General features: G+C 44.9%; 1 protein-coding gene across 2 annotated transcripts in view; it reads right to left on the bottom strand.

Annotated features, from left to right (window-relative positions):
* Nucleotides 1-24,014, bottom strand: part of NTNG2 (netrin G2) — a 110,333-nt gene that overhangs the window by 56,155 nt on the left and 30,164 nt on the right. For both annotated transcript variants that reach the window (XM_073640673.1, XM_073640674.1), the window contains exon 2: nt 16,440-17,292. In XM_073640673.1, coding sequence (XP_073496774.1) covers nt 16,440-16,652 — 213 coding nt within the window. In that variant the 5' untranslated portion in view covers nt 16,653-17,292. The remainder of the gene's footprint in view (nt 1-16,439; nt 17,293-24,014) is intronic.

The following is a 24,014-nucleotide window of genomic DNA, read 5'->3' on the forward strand; positions in this document are numbered from 1 at the left end:
CAATTGTAATTGTGTTTTTTAATAGTTAGACATAACAAAATATAAATGGCCCTGGATATAATTATTATAATCAGGAAACTCAGAGTCGCTACCATTGCTGGCGGTGTTTAAATCCGGCCCCAGCCCTCACCTACAACGGAAGGCTGTGAGAAACCCCAAATCCCAGACCAGACGTAAAAGGGTTAAGAGGCAAATTTCATTTATTTAAAAGGATATTTCGAATACAGCTAAATAAAGTATCTACAATTTACTAACACAATTTGTGCATGAATTCCGCTTGGTTGTCAAGATAAATTTGTGAAAGTCGCCAAACCTGCATTTATATTGCTATTAAATGGCAGCAAGCAGAGATCGTGGGAAAAAAATACAAAAAGTAAAATGGAAAATTGCAAAATGTTATGTAAGAAATCACATTCATGCCAAAACCAGAATACGTCTTTAACCCCATCATATCCAGGTGCTCCCCCTCCTCCCCAGAATAATCATGTGATCTCTATTGGCTATAAAGGGGTTAAAAGCGCTTGCACAGCAATTCCATCTGCTCTGTAAGCAAAAAAATAAAGGGACAGGCGGAAAAAAAAGCCTTCTTTGCAAAGAAGCTATTTCCTGCCTACTGGTAAGACAACTCTGAGCCGAGATAAATTATTCACGCGGCGGAAATGGGGCCCTTGTTTCGCAGAGTTTCTAAATCTGGCTCCTAAATGCGCTCATTCGCTCTCACATTGAGGATTTTATCGATTGCTGCGTTTTGCTGGCATCTTCCGTGTACAATCCATAAGTGACTGGACTGCAAGGTCAGCGATGGTGCCCTCTTACCAGGGTGACACCTGATAGAGGGGGCCTCAGTCCAGTGCCCGGGGGGACCACAAGTGAAAAATACTCGGCAATACCTGCAGAGAATGAACACGATTATCTATGAAAAGGAGGATACAAAATAAGAACATGAAAATAATGACATAAAATATAAAAAATCTGGAAAACGAATAGGAATCTAGAGATCTTTTTGTACATTTCTGGGCCCCATGAAGCGGGTGCTGCAGTACCTATGGATTCCCCTAGATGGCACTCACTAAATGCATTAGATAAAGCAGTCGCTTGTCTGCTGGCATCACGGAGTAATTGGCGCACTATTTCCAATCTATACAAAACTTGTACAGTCGTTAATTAAAAAAACAGTTTTTCTCTCTCTCTCACACCAGCATCCTGCTGCGATCACTGGTCTCCAGCTGTCGTGAAACTACAACTCTCACCGTGTCTGTTCTGTCATGCTGGGAATTATAGTTTCACGCCAGCTGGAGAGGCGCAGGTTGGTGACCTGAGGCTGCGTTCCCACAATGAGGATTTGAAGCGTTTTTCATGTTGCAGATTTTCGGCAGCATTTCTTTGCTACTTTAGGCTACTTGCATTTTTTCACTGTGCACATTTTTACATTTTTATAGTGTTTTTTCAGCTTTCTTTTTCTTCTTACTTTTGTAGGAAATGTTTTAAATAAAGCGGTTTTGGTTTGGAAACGTCCCGCTATGATGAAACCTTATTGATAAACTCATAAGTTACATGCGTTTTTAGTGCGTTTCCACAGCAGAAATATGCATTTTTACCTTCAGATTTTCCTCACATCATTCAGGTTTATGCGTAAAATCATCAAATAAGCGCAGATTTATCGCAAATAGAAGCTGACATGTTGCAGATTTCAAAAATGCACAGCAGGTTGACTTACACTATGTTAAGAAAAAAAAGCACAGCGGGTAAGTGGGAACTTGGCCTTAGAGGGTCTGATTGGTGGTGGATAAAGAAAAAAATAATGTCCCTCATTAGGAGTTTTCCCTTCGAAACAATTTCCATGACCCTCGGCATTATTTTACACCTTTTTGCTAGTTCATGACGCAGAGCTCTGCCTCCCAATCATCCTAGATCCACCAGGACAGTACTGGATTTGGCAGTTTGTCCTGGGAGGTGGGCAGCAGACCATGCTTTTAACTGTTTGGTGCATCCACAGTGCCTCCCAGAAACAGCCTGTGTGGCAGGTACTGAGGGGGCATCGTACTGTGCGGGGGCATAATACTGTTTGGGGGATATTGTGGGGGCATCATACTGTGTGGTGGATACTGTGGGGGCATCATACTGTGTGGAAGATACTGTGGGGACATCATACTGTTTGGGGGATACTGTGGGGGCATCATACTGTGTTGGGGATACTGTGGGGGCCCATACTGTGGGTGGGAAACTGTGAGGGCATCATAGGGGGATACTGTGGGGGCATCATACTGTTTGGGGGATACTGTGGGGGCATCATACTCTGTGGGGGATACTGTGGGGGCCCATACTGTGGGTGGGAAACTGTGAGGGCATCATTCTGTGTGGGGGATACTGTGGGGGCATTGTACTGTGTGGGGGCATCGTACTGTGTGGGGGCATCATACTTTGTGGGGGATACTGTGAGGGCATCGCACTGTGTGGGGGCATTGTACTGTGTGGGGGCATTATACTTTGTGGGGGATACTGTGGAGGCATCATACTGTGCGGGGGCACTGTGGGGGCATCATACTGTGTGGGGGCATTGTACTGTGTTGGGGCACTGTGGGGGCATCGTACTGTGTGGGGGCACTGTGGGGGCATCGTACTGAGTAGGGGATACTGTGGGGGTATCATACAGTGTGGGGGATACTTTGGGGGTATCATACAGTGTGGGGGATACTGTGGGGCATTAAACTGTGTGGGGGTACTGTGAGGCATTAAACTGTGTGGGGGTACTGTGGGGGTATCATACTGTGTGGGGGTACTGTAGGGGCATCATACTGTGTGGGGTACTGTGGAGCATCATACTGTGTGGGGGTATTATACTGTGGCGATGTGTTTGTATTAATGTGTGTGTGGGTCATCTGTGGAACATCATACTGCAATGAGGCCAGAAAAGATGTATTAAACTGTGTGAAGACACTAATGGGCTTCACTTGGACCACTATTTCTGTGTGGGCACTGTAGAAGGACTGAGGCAGGTTTAGGAGTGTGAGTCAGTCTCTTGGAGTTGGGAAGCATGGACCCATAGCTATCACATAGATTGGTACGCATGCCCTTGGATATAATGTTGGCAGATGGAGGCCTGCCGGGGCCACATTGTCTGCACATTACTGTAGAGGACGGAGGCCTCTAAACAAACAGGATTCTCTGGAGGCCACTCTAGGCAGACACTGAAGTGACTGATAACAGAGAGCACTAGCCTGCACTGGACTATAGCAGTGAATACTCCTCTCATCGTTTATTACATACATCACTGGAACCTGAGAGAGTCATGTTACTCGAACAATAACCATAGACGGCCCCCTCCAATGTGACGGGGCCGTGGCCAAAGGCTCCAGGTTTTAGTCTGTTGGATAGAGGATGAGACGATCTCTGTACTCGGCTGTTTCGGAAGCTTCTCGTCTGATCCGTCACCTCCCTCCTCATTAACTACAACAGATGTGAGGGCAAAAAGCCGCGCAATGTGAACTAAGGAGCGAGCGGCCGCTCTAATATATTGCTCTGGCCTCTGTGTGGAGTATATACCGATCACAGGGACTGGTGGATACTACGGCTGCGTTCACACAACTGTTCACGGATAAGCATATCAATGTCCAAAACGATCCAATACAATAACTGATACTGCAGGAGGCAGAGGGGCCTGGAACTGATGAAAGGGCAGAACTGTCCTAAGGCCACGGCCCCACTATCAGTATTCAGTCAGTATTTTTTCTCAGGAGTGGGAGCCAAAACCAGGTGAGGAACAATCAGAGAAAAGGTAGAATAGAAACAAGTCACCAATTCTGCATTTATCACCCACTCCTGAGAAAAAATACTGACCGAAAACTGATAGTGGGGCCATGGCCTAAAAGACTGACTCATAATGTATCTACTCCTATCCTGTGTGATACTGTCTGCTGAGCTGTGTATCTAATCCTATCCTGTATGATACTGTCTGCTGAGCTGTGTATCTAATCCTATCCTGTGTGATACTGTCTGCTGAGCTGTGTATCTAATCCTATCCTGTATGATACTGTCTGCTGAGCTGTGTATCTAATCCTATCCTGTGTGATACTGTTTGCTGAGCTGTGTATCTAATCCTATCCTGTGTGATACTGTCTGCTGAGCTGTGTATCTAATCCTATCCTGTATGATACTGTCTGCTGAGCTGTGTATCTAATCCTATCCTGTGTGATACTATCTGCTGAGCTGTGTATCTAATCCTATTTTATGTGATACTATCTGCTGAGCTGTGTATCTAATCCTATCTTATGTGATACTGCCTGCTGAGCTGTGTATCTAATCCTATCCTGTATGATACTGTCTGCTGAGCTGTGTATCTAATCCTATCCTGTGTGATACTGTCTGCTGAGCTGTGTATCTAATCATATCTTGTGTGATACTGTCTGCTGAGCTGTGTATCTAATCTTATCCTGTGTGGTACTGTCTGCTGAGCTGTGTATCTAATCCTATCCTGTGTGATACTGTCTGCTGAGCTGTGTATCTAATCCTATCCTGTGTGATACTGTCTGCTGAGCTGTGTATCTAATCCTATCCTGTGTGATACTGTCTGCTGAGCTGTGTATCTAATCCTATCCTGTGTGATACTGTCTGCTGAGCTGTGTATCTAATCCTATCCTGTGTGATACTGTCTGCTGAGCTGTGTATCTAATCCTATCCTGTGTGATACTATCTGCTGAGCTGTGTATCTAATCCTATTTTATGTGATACTATCTGCTGAGCTGTGTATCTAAACCTATCCTGTGTGATACTGTCTGCTGAGCTGTGTATCTAATCCTATCCTGTGTGATACTGTCTGCTGAGCTGTGTATCTAATCCTATCCTGTGTGATACTGTCTGCTGAGCTGTGTATCTAATCCTATCCTGTGTGATACTGTCTGCTGAGCTGAGTGTCTAATCCTATCCTGTGTGATACTGTCTGCTGAGTTGTGTATCTAATCCTATCCTGTGTGATACTGTCTGCTGACCCATGTATCTAATCCTATCCTGTATGATACTGTCTGCTGAGCTGTGTATCTAATCCTATCCTGTGTGATACTGTCTGCTGAGCTATGTATCTAATCCTATCCTGTGTAATACTGTCTGCTGAGCTGTGTATCTAATCCTATCCTGTGTGATACTGTCTGCTGAGCATCTAATCCTCTCCTGTGTGATACTCTCTGCTGAGCAGTGTATCTAATCCTATGCTGTGTGATACTGTCTGCTGAGCTGTGTATCTAATCCTATCCTGTGTGATACTGTCTGCTGAGCTGTGTATCTAATCCTATCCTGTGTGGTACTGTCTGCTGAGCTGTGTATCTAATCTTATCCAGTGTGATACTGTCTGCTGAGTTGTGTATCTAATCTTATCCTGTGTGATACTGTCTGCTGAGCTGTGTATCTAATTGTATCTTGTGTGATACTGTCTGCTGAGCTGTGTATCTAATCCTATCCTGTGTGATACTGTCTGCTGAGCTGTGTATCTAATCTTATCCTGTGTGGTACTGTCTGCTGAGCTGTGTATCTAATCATATCTTGTGTGATACTGTCTGCTGAGCTGTGTATCTAATCCTATCCTGTGTGATACTGTCTGCTGAGCTGTGTATCTAATCCTATCCTGTGTGATACTGTCTGCTGAGCTGTGTATCTAATCCTATCCTGTGTGATACTGTCTGCTGAGCTGTGTATCTAATCCTATCCTGTGTGATACTGTCTGCTGAGCTGTGTATCTAATTGTATCTTGTGTGATACTGTCTGCTGAGCTGTGTATCTAATCCTATCCTGTGTGATACTGTCTGCTGAGCTGTGTATCTAATCATATCTTGTGTGATACTGTCTGCTGAGCTGTGTATCTAATCTTATCCTGTGTGGTACTGTCTGCTGAGCTGTGTATCTAATCCTATCCTGTGTGATACTGTCTGCTGAGCTGTGTATCTAATCCTATCCTGTGTGATACTGTCTGCTGAGCTGTGTATATAATCCTATCCTGTGTGATACTGTCTGCTGAGCTGTGTATCTAATCCTATCCTGTGTGATACTGTCTGCTGAGCCGTGTATCTAATCCTATCCTGTGTGATACCGTCTGACGAGCTGTGTATCTAATCCTATCCTGTGTGATACCGTCTGACGAGCTGTGTATCTAATCCTATCCTGTGTGATACTGTCTGCTGAGCTGTGTATCTAATCCTATCCTGTGTGATACTGTCTGCTGAGCTGTGTATCTAATCCTATCCTGTGTGATACTGTCTGCTGAGCTGTGTATATAATCCTATCCTGTGTGATACTGTCTGCTGAGCTGTGTATCTAATCCTATCCTGTGTGATACTGTCTGCTGAGCTGTGTATCTAATCCTATCCTGTGTGATACTGTCTGCTGAGCTGTGTATCTAATCCTATCCTGTGTGATACTGTCTGCTGAGCTGTGTATCTAATCCTATCCTGTGTGATACTGTCTGCTGAGCTGTGTATCTAATCCTATCCTGTGTGATACTGTCTGCTGAGCTGTGTATCTAATCCTATCCTGTGTGATACTGTCTGCTGAGCTGTGTATCTAATCCTATCCTGTGTGATACTGTCTGCTGAGCTGTGTATCTAATTGTATCTTGTGTGATACTGTCTGCTGAGCTGTGTATCTAATCCTATCCTGTGTGATACTGTCTGCTGAGCTGTGTATCTAATCTTATCCTGTGTGGTACTGTCTGCTGAGCTGTGTATCTAATCATATCTTGTGTGATACTGTCTGCTGAGCTGTGTATCTAATCTTATCCTGTGTGGTACTGTCTGCTGAGCTGTGTATCTAATCCTATCCTGTGTGATACTGTCTGCTGAGCTGTGTATCTAATTGTATCTTGTGTGATACTGTCTGCTGAGCTGTGTATCTAATCCTATCCTGTGTGATACTGTCTGCTGAGCTGTGTATCTAATTGTATCTTGTGTGATACTGTCTGCTGAGCTGTGTATCTAATCATATCTTGTGTGATACTGTCTGCTGAGCTGTGTATCTAATCTTATCCTGTGTGGTACTGTCTGCTGAGCTGTGTATCTAATCCTATCCTGTGTGATACTGTCTGCTGAGCTGTGTATCTAATCCTATCCTGTGTGATACTGTCTGCTGAGCTGTGTATCTAATCCTATCCTGTGTGATACTGTCTGCTGAGCCGTGTATCTAATCCTATCCTGTGTGATACTGTCTGCTGAGCTGTGTATCTAATCCTATCCTGTGTGATACTGTCTGCTGAGCTGTGTATCTAATCCTATCCTGTGTGATACTGTCTGCTGAGCTGTGTATCTAATCCTATCCTGTGTGATACTGTGTGCTGAGCTGTGTATCTAATCCTATCCTGTGTGATACTGTCTGCTGAGCAGTGTATCTAATCCTATCCTGTGTGGTACTGTCTGCTGAGCTGTGTATCTAATTGTATCTTGTGTGATACTGTCTGCTGAGCTGTGTATCTAATCCACTCATGTGTGGTCCTGTCTGCTGAGCTGTGTATCTAATCCTATCCTGTGTGATACTGTCTGCTGAGCTGTGTATCTAATCTTATCCTGTGTGGTACTGTCTGCTGAGCTGTGTATCTAATCATATCTTGTGTGATACTGTCTGCTGAGCTGTGTATCTAATCCTATCCTGTGTGATACTGTCTGCTGAGCTGTGTATCTAATCTTATCCTGTGTGGTACTGTCTGCTGAGCTGTGTATCTAATCATATCTTGTGTGATACTGTCTGCTGAGCTGTGTATCTAATCTTATCCTGTGTGGTACTGTCTGCTGAGCTGTGTATCTAATCCTATCCTGTGTGATACTGTCTGCTGAGCTGTGTATCTAATTGTATCTTGTGTGATACTGTCTGCTGAGCTGTGTATCTAATCCTATCCTGTGTGATACTGTCTGCTGAGCTGTGTATCTAATTGTATCTTGTGTGATACTGTCTGCTGAGCTGTGTATCTAATCATATCTTGTGTGATACTGTCTGCTGAGCTGTGTATCTAATCTTATCCTGTGTGGTACTGTCTGCTGAGCTGTGTATCTAATCCTATCCTGTGTGATACTGTCTGCTGAGCTGTGTATCTAATCCTATCCTGTGTGATACTGTCTGCTGAGCTGTGTATCTAATCCTATCCTGTGTGATACTGTCTGCTGAGCCGTGTATCTAATCCTATCCTGTGTGATACTGTCTGCTGAGCTGTGTATCTAATCCTATCCTGTGTGATACTGTCTGCTGAGCTGTGTATCTAATCCTATCCTGTGTGATACTGTCTGCTGAGCTGTGTATCTAATCCTATCCTGTGTGATACTGTGTGCTGAGCTGTGTATCTAATCCTATCCTGTGTGATACTGTCTGCTGAGCAGTGTATCTAATCCTATCCTGTGTGGTACTGTCTGCTGAGCTGTGTATCTAATTGTATCTTGTGTGATACTGTCTGCTGAGCTGTGTATCTAATCCACTCATGTGTGGTCCTGTCTGCTGAGCTGTATAGCGGCCACTATGAATGGTCTTTCCGTCACTATCCAGGGTGTCTCAGGGCGGAGGATTTCAGACAGCTGTGCTCTAGGACAGCCCGCTCTGCACTTATAGATGGTGGGACCCTTTAATAAGGCCTCGGGGATTTGTGATCCTCTTACAAGGTTATTACATGTTATCACTAATCCTGAGGACGCTCAGCACCACAACAAACTCCAGGACCTCCCTGAACACGACCAGATCTGCCGCCACTCGCTGCGCAGGACAATGGTTATATACAGTATGGGGTTTGTAGAATATAGTGCAAAGAGGCAAGGCCAAGAGTACACAGCACCTGCTGCAGAACAATGCCGGCTACACCCAGGTAACACTGCATAAGGTCACGTTCACACGTTCAGTATTTGGTCAGTATTTTACCTCAGTATTTGTAAGCCAAAATCAGCAGTGGAACAATGAGAGGAAAAGTATAATAGAAACACGTCACCACTTCTGTATTTATCACCCACTCCTGGTTTTGGCTTATACATACTGATGTAAAATACTTACCAAATACAGAAGGTGTGAACGTGGCCTAACAGGTCAATGTACAAGTGGCACCATGGTGTTAATTCTCATTAATTTGCTATTGGATGAGATGTGGCAGTGAGGATTTGTCTGCTGATCTTGACTACAGCGGTGCCAGAGCCGAGAGGCGCAGGTGATCAATGGAGGTGAAACAGACAAGGTCCATACAGGAGGGATCAGCCCTGGTGTGCTGGGGGTTAATCGCCCGGAGTTTTCTGTACCAGGATAAGAGGATAATCTGTGCCTGTTTGGGCTGAGAGCGGCAGGAGCGGGCAGGTCACCCGTCCCCCAGCCTTCCCTCCCCGCCATCTGTACGCCGAGCATCCTGATCTGCGCAGAGGCCTCCGCACCCATCTGCTGGAAACTAAGCCACATATTCACGTGGGGGGCTTAGAGGGGTCGGGCAGGGGGACTGTCCAATGTACGAACTCGTGGCACGAAAGGAATTACGGACCAACCCTTCCCGGCCACTAAACCGAAAAATCAGTGACCCGTCACCTACAAAGTATCAAGATCACATGAACATAGCAAATTCCAACTGACAACTCCTCAGGCTGCAGCTTTCATAGTGGTTGTCAGATCTTATCTCTTAGGCCACGGCCCCACTATCAGTATTTGGTCAGTATTTTTTCTCAGGAGTGGGAGCCAAAACCAGGTGAGGAACAATCAGAGAAAAGGTATAAGGCTATGTGCACACGATGCGGATTTGAAGCAGAAATTTCCTGGGCGTTTTTGCCTCTCCCTGGCAGTAAAAAACACATGCGGATTTACATGCGTTTTTGAGGCGTTTTTACCTGCATTGAATTGAAGCGTTTTGAGCATCAATGAATGATTTTTGCAGCTAAATAAAGTTATTTGGTGGGACATTGCTTAAGCCCTTGGATTACCTTCAGAACTGGGGTGAGTATATTGGTTAATTTTAATGATTAAAGAATGTGTCTGTTCTATTTCAGATAAAGTGTTTACATTTTGTCTGTGTATTTCCTTACTTTGTTTGGTCATGAAAAGGTCTGATTGACACCTTGTCAAAACCAAATAAAAGAGCTGGGTGTCAGCTAGTCCCATTCACCCAATCTTCATTAGCATTTCTATTCATGTAATTTATGCGACTAATGTGAGCTGTTTTTTTAGTCAGGGAAGGTGCCATTAGGCAAACATGGTCCCTGGCCATTAAATAACATCTCACAGCGAGTTCATTAGCCGCTATGTCCCCCCTATCAGCACTCAGCAGCGCTTTGGACACAACATCTTTATGTAGCATTCAAAATGCGGTGTTCTAATACCGCACTTTTGTTGTCTGTACATGTGAATCCACCGCATATAATGACACTTCAATCAGTAAAAATCTGCAGCGGAGACTAGCGTGTCCGCTACAGAAGTTGACATGCTGCGGGTGAGTTTGGGTACGTGGCCACGATCAGGAGCCGCGGCAGGTTTGACGCTACTTGTTTATATAGCGTCAAACCCGCAGCGTCCAGATGTTACAGCATAGTGAATGGGATCTCTAGAAATCCCACGTACACTATGTGTGCATCAGAGACTGTGGCTCACCCCTGGACACTGACATGCAGCGCGTCTTTCAGGATCGCAGCATGCCAAAATTCTCTTGTGGAGTCGCTAGTCTCCGCAACAGAAATTTGACACACTAGAAAGTATTGAATGCGGTAATTTGCATGGTTCAGTGAGCACATATGGATTTACCTGCGTTCAATAGAATACAACGTTTTGGACGCAACAAAAATTTGCATCCAAAGCACTTCTACGTCTGAATTATGGGCACAGAGCCTAAAATGTAAAAAAAAAAAAAGTGTGGGCTCCCGCGTCATTTTTATAGCCAGCAGAGGGAAAGCCAACCGCTGGGGGCTGATATTAGGAGCCGCGGAAGGGGCCATTAGCCAAAAATGTTGCCTGGCTATTAATATCAGCCCACAGCTGTTTGCTTAGCCTTTACTAGCTAGATTACAAGGGGACCCCAGAAAAAAATTGACGTGGGGTCCCCCTATTAAATCTAACCAGCAAAGGCTAAACTAGACAGCTGCGGGCTGATATTAATAGCCATGGAAGGGGCCATGGATACTAGCCCCCTCCGCGGCTATTAATATCACCCCTCAGCAGTCCCAGAAGTGGTGCATCTATAAGATGCGCCAAATCTGGCGCTTAGCCTCGCTCTTTCACACTGCCCTGTAGCAGTGGCAGGGGGTAATGGGGTTGGGGTTCACGTCAGCCTTGTATTGGCGACTGACGTGAAGCCCAAGTTAGTAATGGAGGGCGTCTATAAGACGCCCCCATTACTGACCTCTTGGTAAAATGGTCACCGCTTTTTCAATAAAAGACATGGCCAGAGTAAAGTATTCTAATGAAATAAAACACACACGGTTCTACAATTTTTTTTATTACACGCCTCCACGAAGCCCTCAATCTCCTGAAAAAAACGTAAAAAAACAAACAACAATATTCCTCATCTGTCCGCCGTCAACGACGCAGTACACATACAGGTCCCACAACGATCCTTGTCAATTCTACAGCTGTGACATCAGAAATCACTGATGTCACAGCTGTAGAATACAGCACTGCATACTGAAAGGGGTGTAAAATCACCCACTGTCAGTATACAGTGCTGAAGGAGGTCACTGGGGTTCATCATCTGATGAGCCCCGGTGAGTTAGAGACCGTGGGAAGAGTCTTGCGAATGTCCCCACGGTCAGCTGATCGGTCATGACCATCAGCAGATTGCTGCCAGGACTGATCACCTGATGGTCACGCGACCATCAGGTGATCACTGACGTCACCGATCAGCTGATGGTCACATGACCATCAGGTGATCAGTGACGTCACCGCAGGTCCTGCCAGTACACTGTGGGGCGCGAGCCCGCGCCCTCTAGTGTACCGCTGGCCGCCGGGAGGAGAACATCGTCGCCGGGGGCCGCCGGACAGGTGAGCATGAATTTTTTTTCTTTTCTTTTTACTTTTTTAATCTTTTTTTTTTTACTGCCGCAGGCACGCGGGCTGATAGGAGCAGGCCGCAGCTTCTCCAATCCACGCTGCTCTCGTTGTTATCAGCCAGAGCAGCGGTCGGATGAGAGGAGTTGCAGCCTCCTCTCACGACCCGGGTACCAGCCTCGGCACGATTCCGACACGATTTTACGCCTATTGATTTACATTGAAACGCAGCAAATCCGGATGTATAGATATTATACATGCGGGTCTGCTGTGATTCAATGCAAGTCAATGGGCGTGAATTCGCCACGGAATCGCGTAAGAATTGGTTATGCTGCGGTTTGTGCCGCAATGATAATTCGGGGCGGAAATTTCCGCATCATGTGCACAGCACATGCGGATTAGCAGACCTTTTACCAAGAGGTTTTAATAATGCATTTACTCGGCGGAAAAACCGCAGCGGAAACGCATTAAAAACGCATCGTGTGCATGTAGCCTAATAGAAACAAGTCACCAATTCTGCCTTTATCACCCACTCCTGGTTTTGACTCCCACTCCTGAGAAAAAATACTGACTGAATACTGACCAAATACTGATAGTGGGGCCGTGGACTTACAGAGGGACACATTGGAAATAATGTCTCTTAATCCCGGCAGGAGCGACCAATCCTGTGCAGGGATCCCCCACGGTGCCCCCTGGACTCATACCGCTAGGACCCAACAGCCTCATGGCAGCCAATGGTGGTCTGCAGTAATGAGTAATGCAGCCGGAGACGGGCTACCTCAGTCACATGGTGCGGAGCCAAACGTCAATGAGCGAGACAGAGTCGGGGTCACCAGTTGCTCTTGCTACTCATGCAGCAATGTACTGTACCTTTAAGGAGCTTGTCTTCTGTAATCAAATCTTAAAGTGGTCATCCAGGATTAGAAGCAACATGTCTTCCTTACTTAAAATAGCGCCTCCCCTGTTCACAGGTTGTGCCTGGTATTGTAACTAACCTGCATTGTATGTAGTGACGGAGCTGAGCTGCAATATCACAAGCATCCTGTGGGGGCGTGGGTTTTCTCATTACTTTACATTTTGATTCCTCCTTACCTTTCTCAGGACTCTGCTGGCAGTCAGTGAATGGGGACAATCATTGCTTATATCCAGAAGTATCAGACCTCCAAGAACCTTTATATCAGGCAGTGAGTCTTAGCTATGTTGGGAGTTGTAGTACAACGGGCTCATTTACATACATCTGGACAGCCCCTTAAAATTTTAGTGATTAGCTACAATGCACAGCGAAGCCCTGCAACACAAGGAGAACGCCACATCCTCCGCCTGGGATTAGGAGAACGTCTTTATCCTTGCAGCTTCCTTATGCTTCTTCCATTAAGGCAACTGCATCCTCCAAGTAATGGCTCATTTGCATAATGTATGATTTACACTTCCACAGGATCCAGGAGGTTTGGCCAGACTACAACCGACGCAACGGACGCATGACAGCCCACACTGCTGCACTACTTCTTCCAATCTCTGCCATTGTGGGGACCAAGTGCTCCTCTCAGAGCTGCTCTACCATGTACAGCCCTTGGATACAGCACAGATCAGCTCTGCACAAAGATGTCCAAGCAACTTCATAAAAATGTCTCCATCAACTGGAGCTTACTGCTACAAGGTGTACTCAAAGAGAATTTAAAGGGCCACACACTGAATGACGAGCGGTACCCACCCTACATGCACGAGAACCTAACAAGCCGACTGGCCCTTAACACCTGCACAATGCAATGACAGCACAAGAAGGCAGTAAACCCAACCACAGGGCAGACATCGCAGCACACGTCTAGTCACCCGCCTGACACCACATTCAGCTCCCAAGAGAAGGCGCTAAAGAGCTCTCACCTCTCCGCTGCCACAATCTGATCACTGCCTATAGGGACCCTCCACCGCTAACAACATGTATGGCAAGAAAGGGAAGGAGGAGCCCACCTGTGCAGAAAACTAAAGAACATCCTGAGCAGTCACTATATGATATCTCCCCCAAACCACACACTGCCAATGACATTCTAAGGATGGACACCCCCTTTATGTGCATAATCTCTTATCACAGTAGTTATATTCTTGTATATAGGGAGCAGTATTATAGTAGTTATATTCTTGTATATAGGGAGCAGTATTATAGTAGTTATATTCTTGTACATAGAAGGCAGTATTATAGTAGTTATATTCTTGTATATAGGGAGCAGTATTATAGTAGTTATATTCTTGTACATAGGAGCAGTATTATAGTAGTTATATTCTTGTACATAGGGGGCAGTATTATAGTAGTTATATTCTTGTATATAGGAGCAGTATTATAGTAGTTATATTCTTGTACATAGGAGGCAGTATTATAGTAGTTATATTCTTGTACATAGGAGCAGTATTATAGTAGTTATATTCTTGTACATAGGAGGCAGTATTATAGTAGTTATATTCTTGTATATAGGGAGCAGTATTATAGTAGTTATATTCTTGTACATAGGAGCAGTATTATAATAGTTATATTCTTGTACATAGGGGGCAGTATTATAGTAGTTATATTCTTGTATATAGGAGCAGTATTATAGTAGTTATATTCTTGTACATAGGAGGCAGTATTATAGTAGTTATATTCTTGTACATAGGAGCAGTATTATAGTAGTTATATTCTTGTACATAGGAGCAGTATTATAGTAGTTATATTCTTGTACATAGGGGACAGTATTATTGTAGTTATATTCTTGTACATAGGAGCAGTATTATAGTAGTTATATTCTTGTACATATTAGCAGTATTATAGTAGTTATATTCTTGTACATAGGGGGCAGTATTATAGTAGTTATATTCTTGTACATAGGAGGCAGTATTATAGTAGTTATATTCTTGTAAATAGGAGGCAGTATTATAGTAGTTATATTCTTGTACATAGGAGCAGTATTATAGTAGTTATATTCTTGTACATAGGAGGCAGTATTATAGTAGTTATATTCTTGTACATAGGGGCAGTATTATAGTAGTTATATTCTTGTACATAGGGGCAGTATTATAGTAGTTATATTCTTGTACATAGGGGCAGTATTATAGTAGTTATATTCCTGTACATAGGGGCAGTATTATAGTAGTTATATTCTTGTACATAGGGGCAGTATTATAGTAGTTATATTCTTGTACATAGGAGCAGTATTATAGTAGTTATATTCTTGTATATAGGGAGCAGTATTATAGTAGTTATATTCTTGTACATAGGGGGCAGTATTATAGTAGTTATATTCTTGTACATAGGAGGCAGTATTATAGTAGTTATATTCTTGTACATAGGAGCAGTATTATAGTAGTTATATTCTTGTACATAGGAGGCAGTATTATAGTAGTTATATTCTTGTACATAGGGGCAGTATTATAGTAGTTATATTCTTGTACATAGGGGCAGTATTATAGTAGTTATATTCTTGTACATAGGGGGCAGTATTATAGTAGTTATATCCTTGTACAAAATGTAATTAGATAGAATAGAAGGAAATTCTGGGGCTGTGTCTTTCTCTTTTCCGGAGCAGTGGCCCCAGGATAGTGGTCCAGGCCTTGTGCTCATCATAAAGTACCATCGGCCCTAAGTGCATTATTGATTGGAAGACTCAGAAATGCCTACAAAGTAGGAAAAGGGTAGTGATGTTTAAAAGCTTATGCGGGATGAGCGCTGGATACGGAGAGACTTCTGAGAGGACCTTGCAGCAAACACATCAATATTTCATCACGGAAAATAAAAATCAGCTCATTTGAAAGACAGATTATTGAAGAGGAATACTGATCACCCGGGATAATTGTGGAATGTTTATGATGGCACGTCTCAATATGTCATCCAGTCTGATAGGAGCAATTTTTTTTTGCAAACCATCAAAAACATTAATTGTATGCAAATCTTTTTTTTATCTTTAATGTTTGCAAATTTAGGTTCTAATTTGTATTTACATTTGTTGTAGGTTCAATTTGCAAATTAGTTATAGAAAATACTGAGAAATTGTCAGATTAAGCAGCAAAGAAAAATTCTAAATGAGGTCTCTTTGTTGGTGTGGATTTACTTGCCCAGAACCCCCCAACTAAACAGGACTATTGGGACCAAAGGTCCAAGGACTGGGGTCACTGCTAGGCAAAAAAGGCAGATGTGAGATCTAATAGGCTTGGGGGGCATCTGGAACTAGTAGGGGATGTTACTCCTGAGATAGTTAACCCCTTCTGTGTTGCTAATTAACTAGTGCTAGGTTGGAGCACCCGATTGGAAGCCGGGATCAGCCAACCAGAGCTTTGTAACTGCACCCAATGGGCCCCTTGGCACCTGCTTTTTCTGTCTATTTGGGATGCATGTCCTTGGATTTAAGCCTTAGACAAATCCCATCTTCAAGATTTGGTAGGACGCCATGAAATGAGACATTCAGGGACCAGTTTTGTATTGATTTCTAACCAATAGGCAGAACAGTACTTACGTGTGTGCAGAAGTACTCCGCGGGGTCACCACAGGTAATTCCAGGAGGGTCCACCTTGAGGATAGCATACTCTTTCATCACCATGGGCTTTGGTTGACAGGCATAATATTCCCAGGAGGGGCCATCATCAGATGTCACCCAGGATTTACAAATGTCATAGTGTCCCAATGCCATAGGCAGGCAGTGTAAGACGAAGACAGCCAAAGGCAGCATGGCAGCTGGAGCGGACAGTGGTGTCCTCCTGGAGTGGAGATGACCAAGTAATGTAGAGGGGAAACTTCAGGGGGCTTATCTGCTACTGTCAGGATCAGCATGGAAACACCTCATTGGCTCTTATACAGATGCAATTGGGCTGTGCGGCTATTGGATGATAGTCATGTGTGGTACATTCAAAGATCTGGAAAGCTTGGACAGAACATCTAGAAGACGTTCTAGGATATGCATAGATATTTCCCAACAATCTGGGTCTCTTTGTCTCTGCATTGATTCATAGAGGTGTTAGGCAAGACTTAGACAGTTACCTCTGGTGCACAGATCAGGACAAGAGCATGGACTCATTTTACACTTCACAGGTCTAGAGGGTGGACATCTTCTCATCTTTAGGCACGAAGGTCCACAAGAATGGTCCAGTGACCTTTCACCCTCTTGTTGGATCCAAGATTGGTCATGTGAGAACTCTAAACTCCAGGATCATTAGACCCAAGACTCCGTAGGTGTCACCCGCTGAGGTTGGGTCCAAACCTTGAGAGGTGAGCTTGCCTGTGCGCTCAGGGTCCGCTGCTGTCTTCTAGGTGAGACGTCCTCGTGTTCATCTCCAGTCCAGGAACTGAGGGATGTTATCCACCAGCAGCGCCTGCAAGGATATAGCGGACATGTTTACATGGGGAAAAAAATAACAACGTGCCTTGGAACTCGTCTTCAGCTATTATATCTGCCAACCACATCCACACAACAGATGCTTTGTCTTTTCTATGGAGACATCGCTTTCCTTTCAGAATTACTGCATTTATTTCATAACACAAGGGAAAAAATAAACAAAATGTCCACATAGAAGACACTACCTGTGGGTGATACTGCAGTAGCTTCTATTCAGCTCTGCTGCATTGGGGCACAGCTATAACCAGTGACTCCAGCTTAGCGGCATTGTCTGCTGGAGTCAGAGGTAGTCTGAACCCACCCCTACTGTCTCAGCACTAGACCGGAGCTCCTCCATGCTTTACACTACATCTCAGCTCTATTAGAATACAGCTATAACCAGTGACTCCAGCTTAGCGGCATTGTCTGCTGGAGTCAGAGGTAGTCTGAACCCACCCCTACTGTCTCAGCACTAGACCGGAGCTCCTCCATGCTTTACACTACATCTCAGCTCTATTAGAATACAGCTATAACCAGTGGCTCCAGCTTAGTGGCATTGTCTGCTGGAGTCAGAGGTAGTCTGAACTCACCCCTCCTGTCTCAGCACTAGACCGGAGCTCCTCCATGCTTTACACTACATCTCAGCTCTATTAGAATACAGCTATAACCAGTGACACCAGCTTAGTGGCATTGTGTGCTGGAGTCAGAGGTAGTCTGAACCCACCCCTCCTGTCTCAGCACTAGACCGGAGCTCCTCCATGCTTTACACTACATCTCAGCTCTATTAGAACACAGCTATAACCAGTGACTCCAGCTTAGCGACATTGTCTGCTGGAGTCAGAGGTAGTCTGAACCCACCCCTACTGTCTCAGCACTAGGGCGGAGCTCCTCCATGCTTTACACTACATCTCAGCTCTATTAGAACACAGCTATAACCAGTGACTCCAGCTTAGCGGCATTGTCTGCTGGAGTCAGAGGTAGTCTGAACTCACCCCTCCTGTCTCAGCACTAGACCGGAGCTCCTCCATGCTTTACACTACATCTCAGCTCTATTAGAATACAGCTATAACCAGTGACACCAGCTTAGTGGCATTGTGTGCTGGAGTCAGAGGTAGTCTGAACCCACCCCTCCTGTCTCAGCACTAGACCGGAGCTCCTCCATGCTTTACACTACATCTCAGCTCTATTAGAACACAGCTATAACCAGTGACTCCAGCTTAGCGACATTGTCTGCTGGAGTCAGAGGTAGTCTGAACCCACCCCTACTGTCTCAGCACTAGGGCGGAGCTCCTCCATGCTTTACACTACATCTCAGCTCTATTAGAACACAGCTATAACCAGTGACTCCAGCTTAGCGACATTGTCTGCTGGAGTCAGAGGTAGTCTGAACCCACCCCTCCTGTCTCAGCACTAGACCGGAGCTCCTCCATGCTTTACACTACATCTCAGCTCTATTAGAACACAGCTATAACCAGTGACTCCAGCTTAGCGACATTGTCTGCTGGAGTCAGAGGTAGTCTGAACCCACCCCTCCTGTCTCAGCACTAGGGCGGAGCTCCTCCATGCTTTACACTACATCTCAGCTCTATTAGAATACAGCTATAACCAGTGACTCCAGCTTAGCGGCATTGTCTGCTGGAGTCAGAGGTAGTCTGAACCCACCCCTCCTGTCTCAGCACTAGACCGGAGCTCCTCCATGCTTTACACTACATCTCAGCTCTATTAGAATACAGCTATAACCAGTGACTCCAGCTTAGCGACATTGTCTGCTGGAGTCAGAGGTAGTCTGAACCCACCCCTCCTGACTCAGCACTAGGCCGTAGCTCCTCCATGCTTTACACTACATCTCAGCTCTATTAGAATACAGCTATAACCAGTGACACCAGCTTAGCAGCATTGTCTGCTGGAGTCAGAGGTAGTCTGAACCCACCCCTCCTGTCTCAGCACTAGGCCGTAGCTCCTCCATGCTTTACACTACATCTCAGCTCTATTAGAATACAGCTATAACCAGTGACACCAGCTTAGCGGTATTGTCTGCTGGAGTCAGAGGTAGTCTGAACCCACCCCTCCTGTCTCAGCACTAGACCGGAGCTCCTCCATGCTTTACACTACATGTCAGCTCTATTAGAATACAGCTATAACCAGTGACTCCAGCTTAGCGACATTGTCTGCTGGAGTCAGAGGTAGTCTGAACCCACCCCTCCTGACTCAGCACTAGGCCGTAGCTCCTCCATGCTTTACACTACATCTCAGCTCTATTAGAATACAGCTATAACCAGTGGCTCCAGCTTAGCGGCATTGTCTGCTGGAGTCAGAAGTAGTCTGAACCCACCCCTCCTGTCTCAGCACTAGACCGGAGCTCCTCCATGCTTTACACTACATCTCAGCTCTATTAGAATACAGCTATAACCAGTGACTCTAGCTTAGCGGCATTGTCTGCTGGAGTCAGAGGTAGTCTGAACCCACCCCTACTGTCTCAAGACTAAACCGGAGCTCCTCCATGCTTTACACTACATCTCTGCTTTATTAGAATACAGCTATAACCAGTGACACCAGCTTAGCGGCATTGTCTGCTGGAGTCAGAAGTAGTCTGAACCCACCCCTCCTGTCTCAGCACTAGACCGGAGCTCCTCCATGCTTTACACTACATCTCAGCTCTATTAGAATACAGCTATAACAAGTGACACCAGCTTAGTGGCATTGTCTGCTGGAGTCAGAAGTAGTCTGAACTCACCCCTCCTGTCTCAGCACTAGGCCGTAGCTCCTCCATGCTTTACACTACATCTCAGCTCTATTAGAATACAGCTATAACAAGTGACACCAGCTTAGTGGCATTGTCTGCTGGAGTCAGAAGTAGTCTGAACCCACCCCTCCTGTCTCAGCACTAGACCGGAGCTCCTCCATGCTTTACACTACATGTCAGCTCTATTAGAATACAGCTATAACCAGTGACTCCAGCTTAGCGGCATTGTCTGCTGGAGTCAGAGGTAGTCTGAACCCACCCCTCCTGTCTCAGCACTAGACCGGAGCTCCTCCATGCTTTACACTACATCTCAGCTCTATTAGAATACAGCTGTAACCAGTGACTCCAGCTTAGCGGTATTGTCTGCTGGAGTCAGAGGTAGTCTGAACCCACCCCTCCTGTCTCAGCACTAGACCGGAGCTCCTCCATGCTTTACACTACATCTCAGCTCTATTAGAATACAGCTATAACCAGTGACACCAGCTTAGTGGCATTGTCTGCTGGAGTCAGAAGTAGTCTAAACCCACCCCTCCTGTCTCAGCACTAGACCGGAGCTCCTCCATGCTTTACACTACATCTCAGCTCTATTAGAATACAGCTATAACCAGTGACACCAGCTTAGTGGCATTGTCTGCTGGAGTCAGAAGTAGTCTGAACCCACCCCTCCTGTCTCAGCACTAGACCGGAGCTCCTCCATGCTTTACACTACATCTATGCTCTATTAGAATACAGCTATAACCAGTGACTCCAGCTTAGCGGCATTGTCTGCTGGAGTCAGAGGTAGTCTGAACCCACCCCTCCTGTCTCAGCACTAGACCGGAGCTCCTCCATGCTTTACACTACATCTCAGCTCTATTAGAATACAGCTATAACCAGTGACTCCAGCTTAGCGGCATTGTCTGCTGGAGTCAGAGGTAGTCTGAACCCACCCCTCCTGTCTCAGCACTAGACCGGAGCTCCTCCATGCTTTACACTACATCTCAGCTCTATTAGAATACAGCTATAACCAGTGACACCAGCTTAGCGGCATTGTCTGCCGGATTCAGAGGTAGTCTGAATCCACCTCTCTTGTCTCAGTATTCAGATTTCTGCTCCTCTATGCTTTATACTACATCTCTGCTCTATTAGAATACAGCTATGATCACTGGCTGCACTCGTTTGGCACCTAGTGTCTCACTGGAGGATCAGGTTGTTGACTCTCCTTACTTTACACTGCAGCTTTGCTTCTTCACACTGCAGCTTTGCTTCTTTAGATTGGTTACAGGGTAACAAGCCCAGCAGGGAGTGAGCACATTGAGAGCAGATTTCCATTACTACAAGGACAGATCCATTTGAATCTAAGTAAAAAGCCCAGAAGTGCTTTGCAATGTGTCAGTAAATGCAGATGATGTATGTGTCTCTCTGACAACACTTCTTGGCCTTGGGCTCTTAATAATCTGTTTTATCACAGGGACACGCAGCACCATACTAACCAATCAGAATTGAGCTCAGCATATGACCCGATCAGTAGCTATGAGGCCCACTGCTCTAATGAAATCACAGGAACAGGAAGTGTTGTCATGAGGACACAGCCAGAGGAGCTCTTATCAAACAGAATAAGATATTTAGAAAGATGTTTTTGCCCCCGAGGGGGAATTATTAGGATGAGGAAATGGACGGTATTTAATTGGGAAACATATATTAACCGTTAAACCGTTAAACAAAGCGACAAAGGGCAACGTGGGAGATGCAGCAATTAAATCCCATAAAACTAATAGAAAAGTCGTGTTTGTTGCCGCCGACCGGTGCGGCGTCCGTGAACAGGGTTTAAATATTTTACAAGAAAAAAGCAATTTAGGTCGTAACAGAAGCGAATTAAAAATTAAAATTTCACTTCCGTATATATTAAATGTGTATATTAAAAAACAGCGGAGATTATAGTGTAACGAGGGCGACGGGAAGGGGAGGCGTGGCCTAGGGCAGAGGCGGAAAAAAAGGGGGCGTCAAAGCAAAAGTCCCACTGTGCCCCCAACAGGGTGCAGAGACCATGACCACTGCCTAATGCTCTGCAGAGTTCTGCAGAGGTTTCCATCAGTCAGAGATGGGAGCTCCTGGGGCCCCCCCATTGTATCTACTCAACGCTCGTGGGTCACAATGCAAAATCTACAGCAGGGCCCCCCATGTATCACATCCCATTTATAATCATGGGTAGAGGAGCCTTTGGGTCCCCAGATAATAGGGCCCAGCTGCACCTGCTACCTTCCCATCTCCTGGAGCTATGCCCCGGCCATGGCTGCGAGGCTCCTACATGCCCCCCAAGCCCAGCACTGGCAGCTGGGCCATAGACTATTACAGGACAGGTCTATTTTCACATTAGAAATTAATAATATTATAAAATATGCAGGCAATTCCTATCATCTGAACCAAAGGGATGTGCCAGATTAGGAGATTTTCTGGATTATCAACCAGCCATGAAAAAAATACAAAGAATCGAAACGCTAATAAAGAAATTGCAGCTTCTGAGCGAATTATCTTCTTGTTGGTTTGCTCCTGGATTATGCTGAGTTATCCAGATTTCTAGATCATTTGCAGTAAATTATTTAAATCTAGAATTAAAAGGATATGGCAGATTCCGAATTTTTTCTGGACTATCAAATGGCCATTGAAAAAAAAAAAAAAATACCCAAAATCAAAATGCTAATGAAAAATTTTGCAGTCTCTGAGTGAATTATGTTCGGTCTACTTCTGGATTATCAGAATTTCAAAACCATCATTTGAAGGAAATTCCTTTAATCTGAAATTAAAGGGATGTACCAGATTAGGAGATTTTATCAAATATCTATTAAAAAAAAAAAGTAAAATATGCAGAAAATCAAAATGCTAAGAAAAAACTGTAGTCTCTGATTCCATTTTCTTTGGTTTGCTCCTGGATTATCAGAATTTATAGACCATCAGATGCCAAATTAAAGGAATTTGTAGACCAATGGATGCCAGGTTAATGAGATTACACTCAATAAAATCTCTGTTATGCGTTTTTAGCTTGCCTGCATTTTCGCAGTTTTCACAGAAAATGGCGTCCTGCACCTTTAAGAGGATTTAGGACTTTATTATGACACAGCGACCAAGCGTGTTCATGTTATAAGGGTCAGAGCTGAAATCTAGAAGAAAATCAAGAGCAAATATTAGGTTTTGCAGGCCGGGCGCTGCGGGAATAGTATGCACACATTGATCTGAGTTATAGCATTCATATATCTACGTTAAGGTCTCTTTCGTCCCTCTCCCAAATGTGAAGACCACCTGATTGAGACAAATGACTGGAGCGGCTAAAAATCCATCTCTCATCCCATAGATCCGAACGTTATTGAGATTGCACGGAGCAGGGCACCTCATCTTCACCCCCCGCCCCGCCATTAATGCCTGCGGAGGATTATTACATAGCGGCTCCTGTCCGCCATCTCATCTACACAACCTCACGTCTCATGCGGTTCCCAATTAATGTCGGAGACTTTTCAGCCACAAGTGTCACTAGTGCAGGAGGGAAACTGTGCGGCCAAAAGAAAAAAAAGAAAAAAAACCTCATTAAATCTCCGATAATAGAATAATTAACCCTTAAAAGGCAACAAACGGGAATGGAGAGCTTTAAAGGGACAGCACCTACTGTTAGAGGCAATATTATACCAAAACACCCAAACACTGAACAAAAGCTTTGGGGGTTAATTAATAACGATCAGATTATTAAAGGTTAAAATAAATAGATGACAAATTCCGAACTTTAGTGTCACCCAAGATGGCGACCTCGGATGATTATATTAGGAGTTTAGGATTATTAAAAGGAGGTGGGAGCCCAGATTAGGTTTCACCTCGCGAAAATGGCTTCTACGTGAAGCTGGTCTCAGAAGTACCCCGCTCCAAATTACCTCTCTTGGTTCATCCCCCTTTTCCTCCCCTATTTCATTTTTCCCCTTAACTTCTTGGTCTGTTGTGTGCTTTACGTAGCT

Source organism: Phyllobates terribilis, unplaced genomic scaffold (genome assembly GCF_046119375.1).
Source record: "Phyllobates terribilis strain yellow unplaced genomic scaffold, ASM4611937v1 Scaffold_7__3_contigs__length_470593459, whole genome shotgun sequence".
In the NCBI taxonomy this organism is placed as follows: Eukaryota; Metazoa; Chordata; class Amphibia; order Anura; family Dendrobatidae; genus Phyllobates; species Phyllobates terribilis.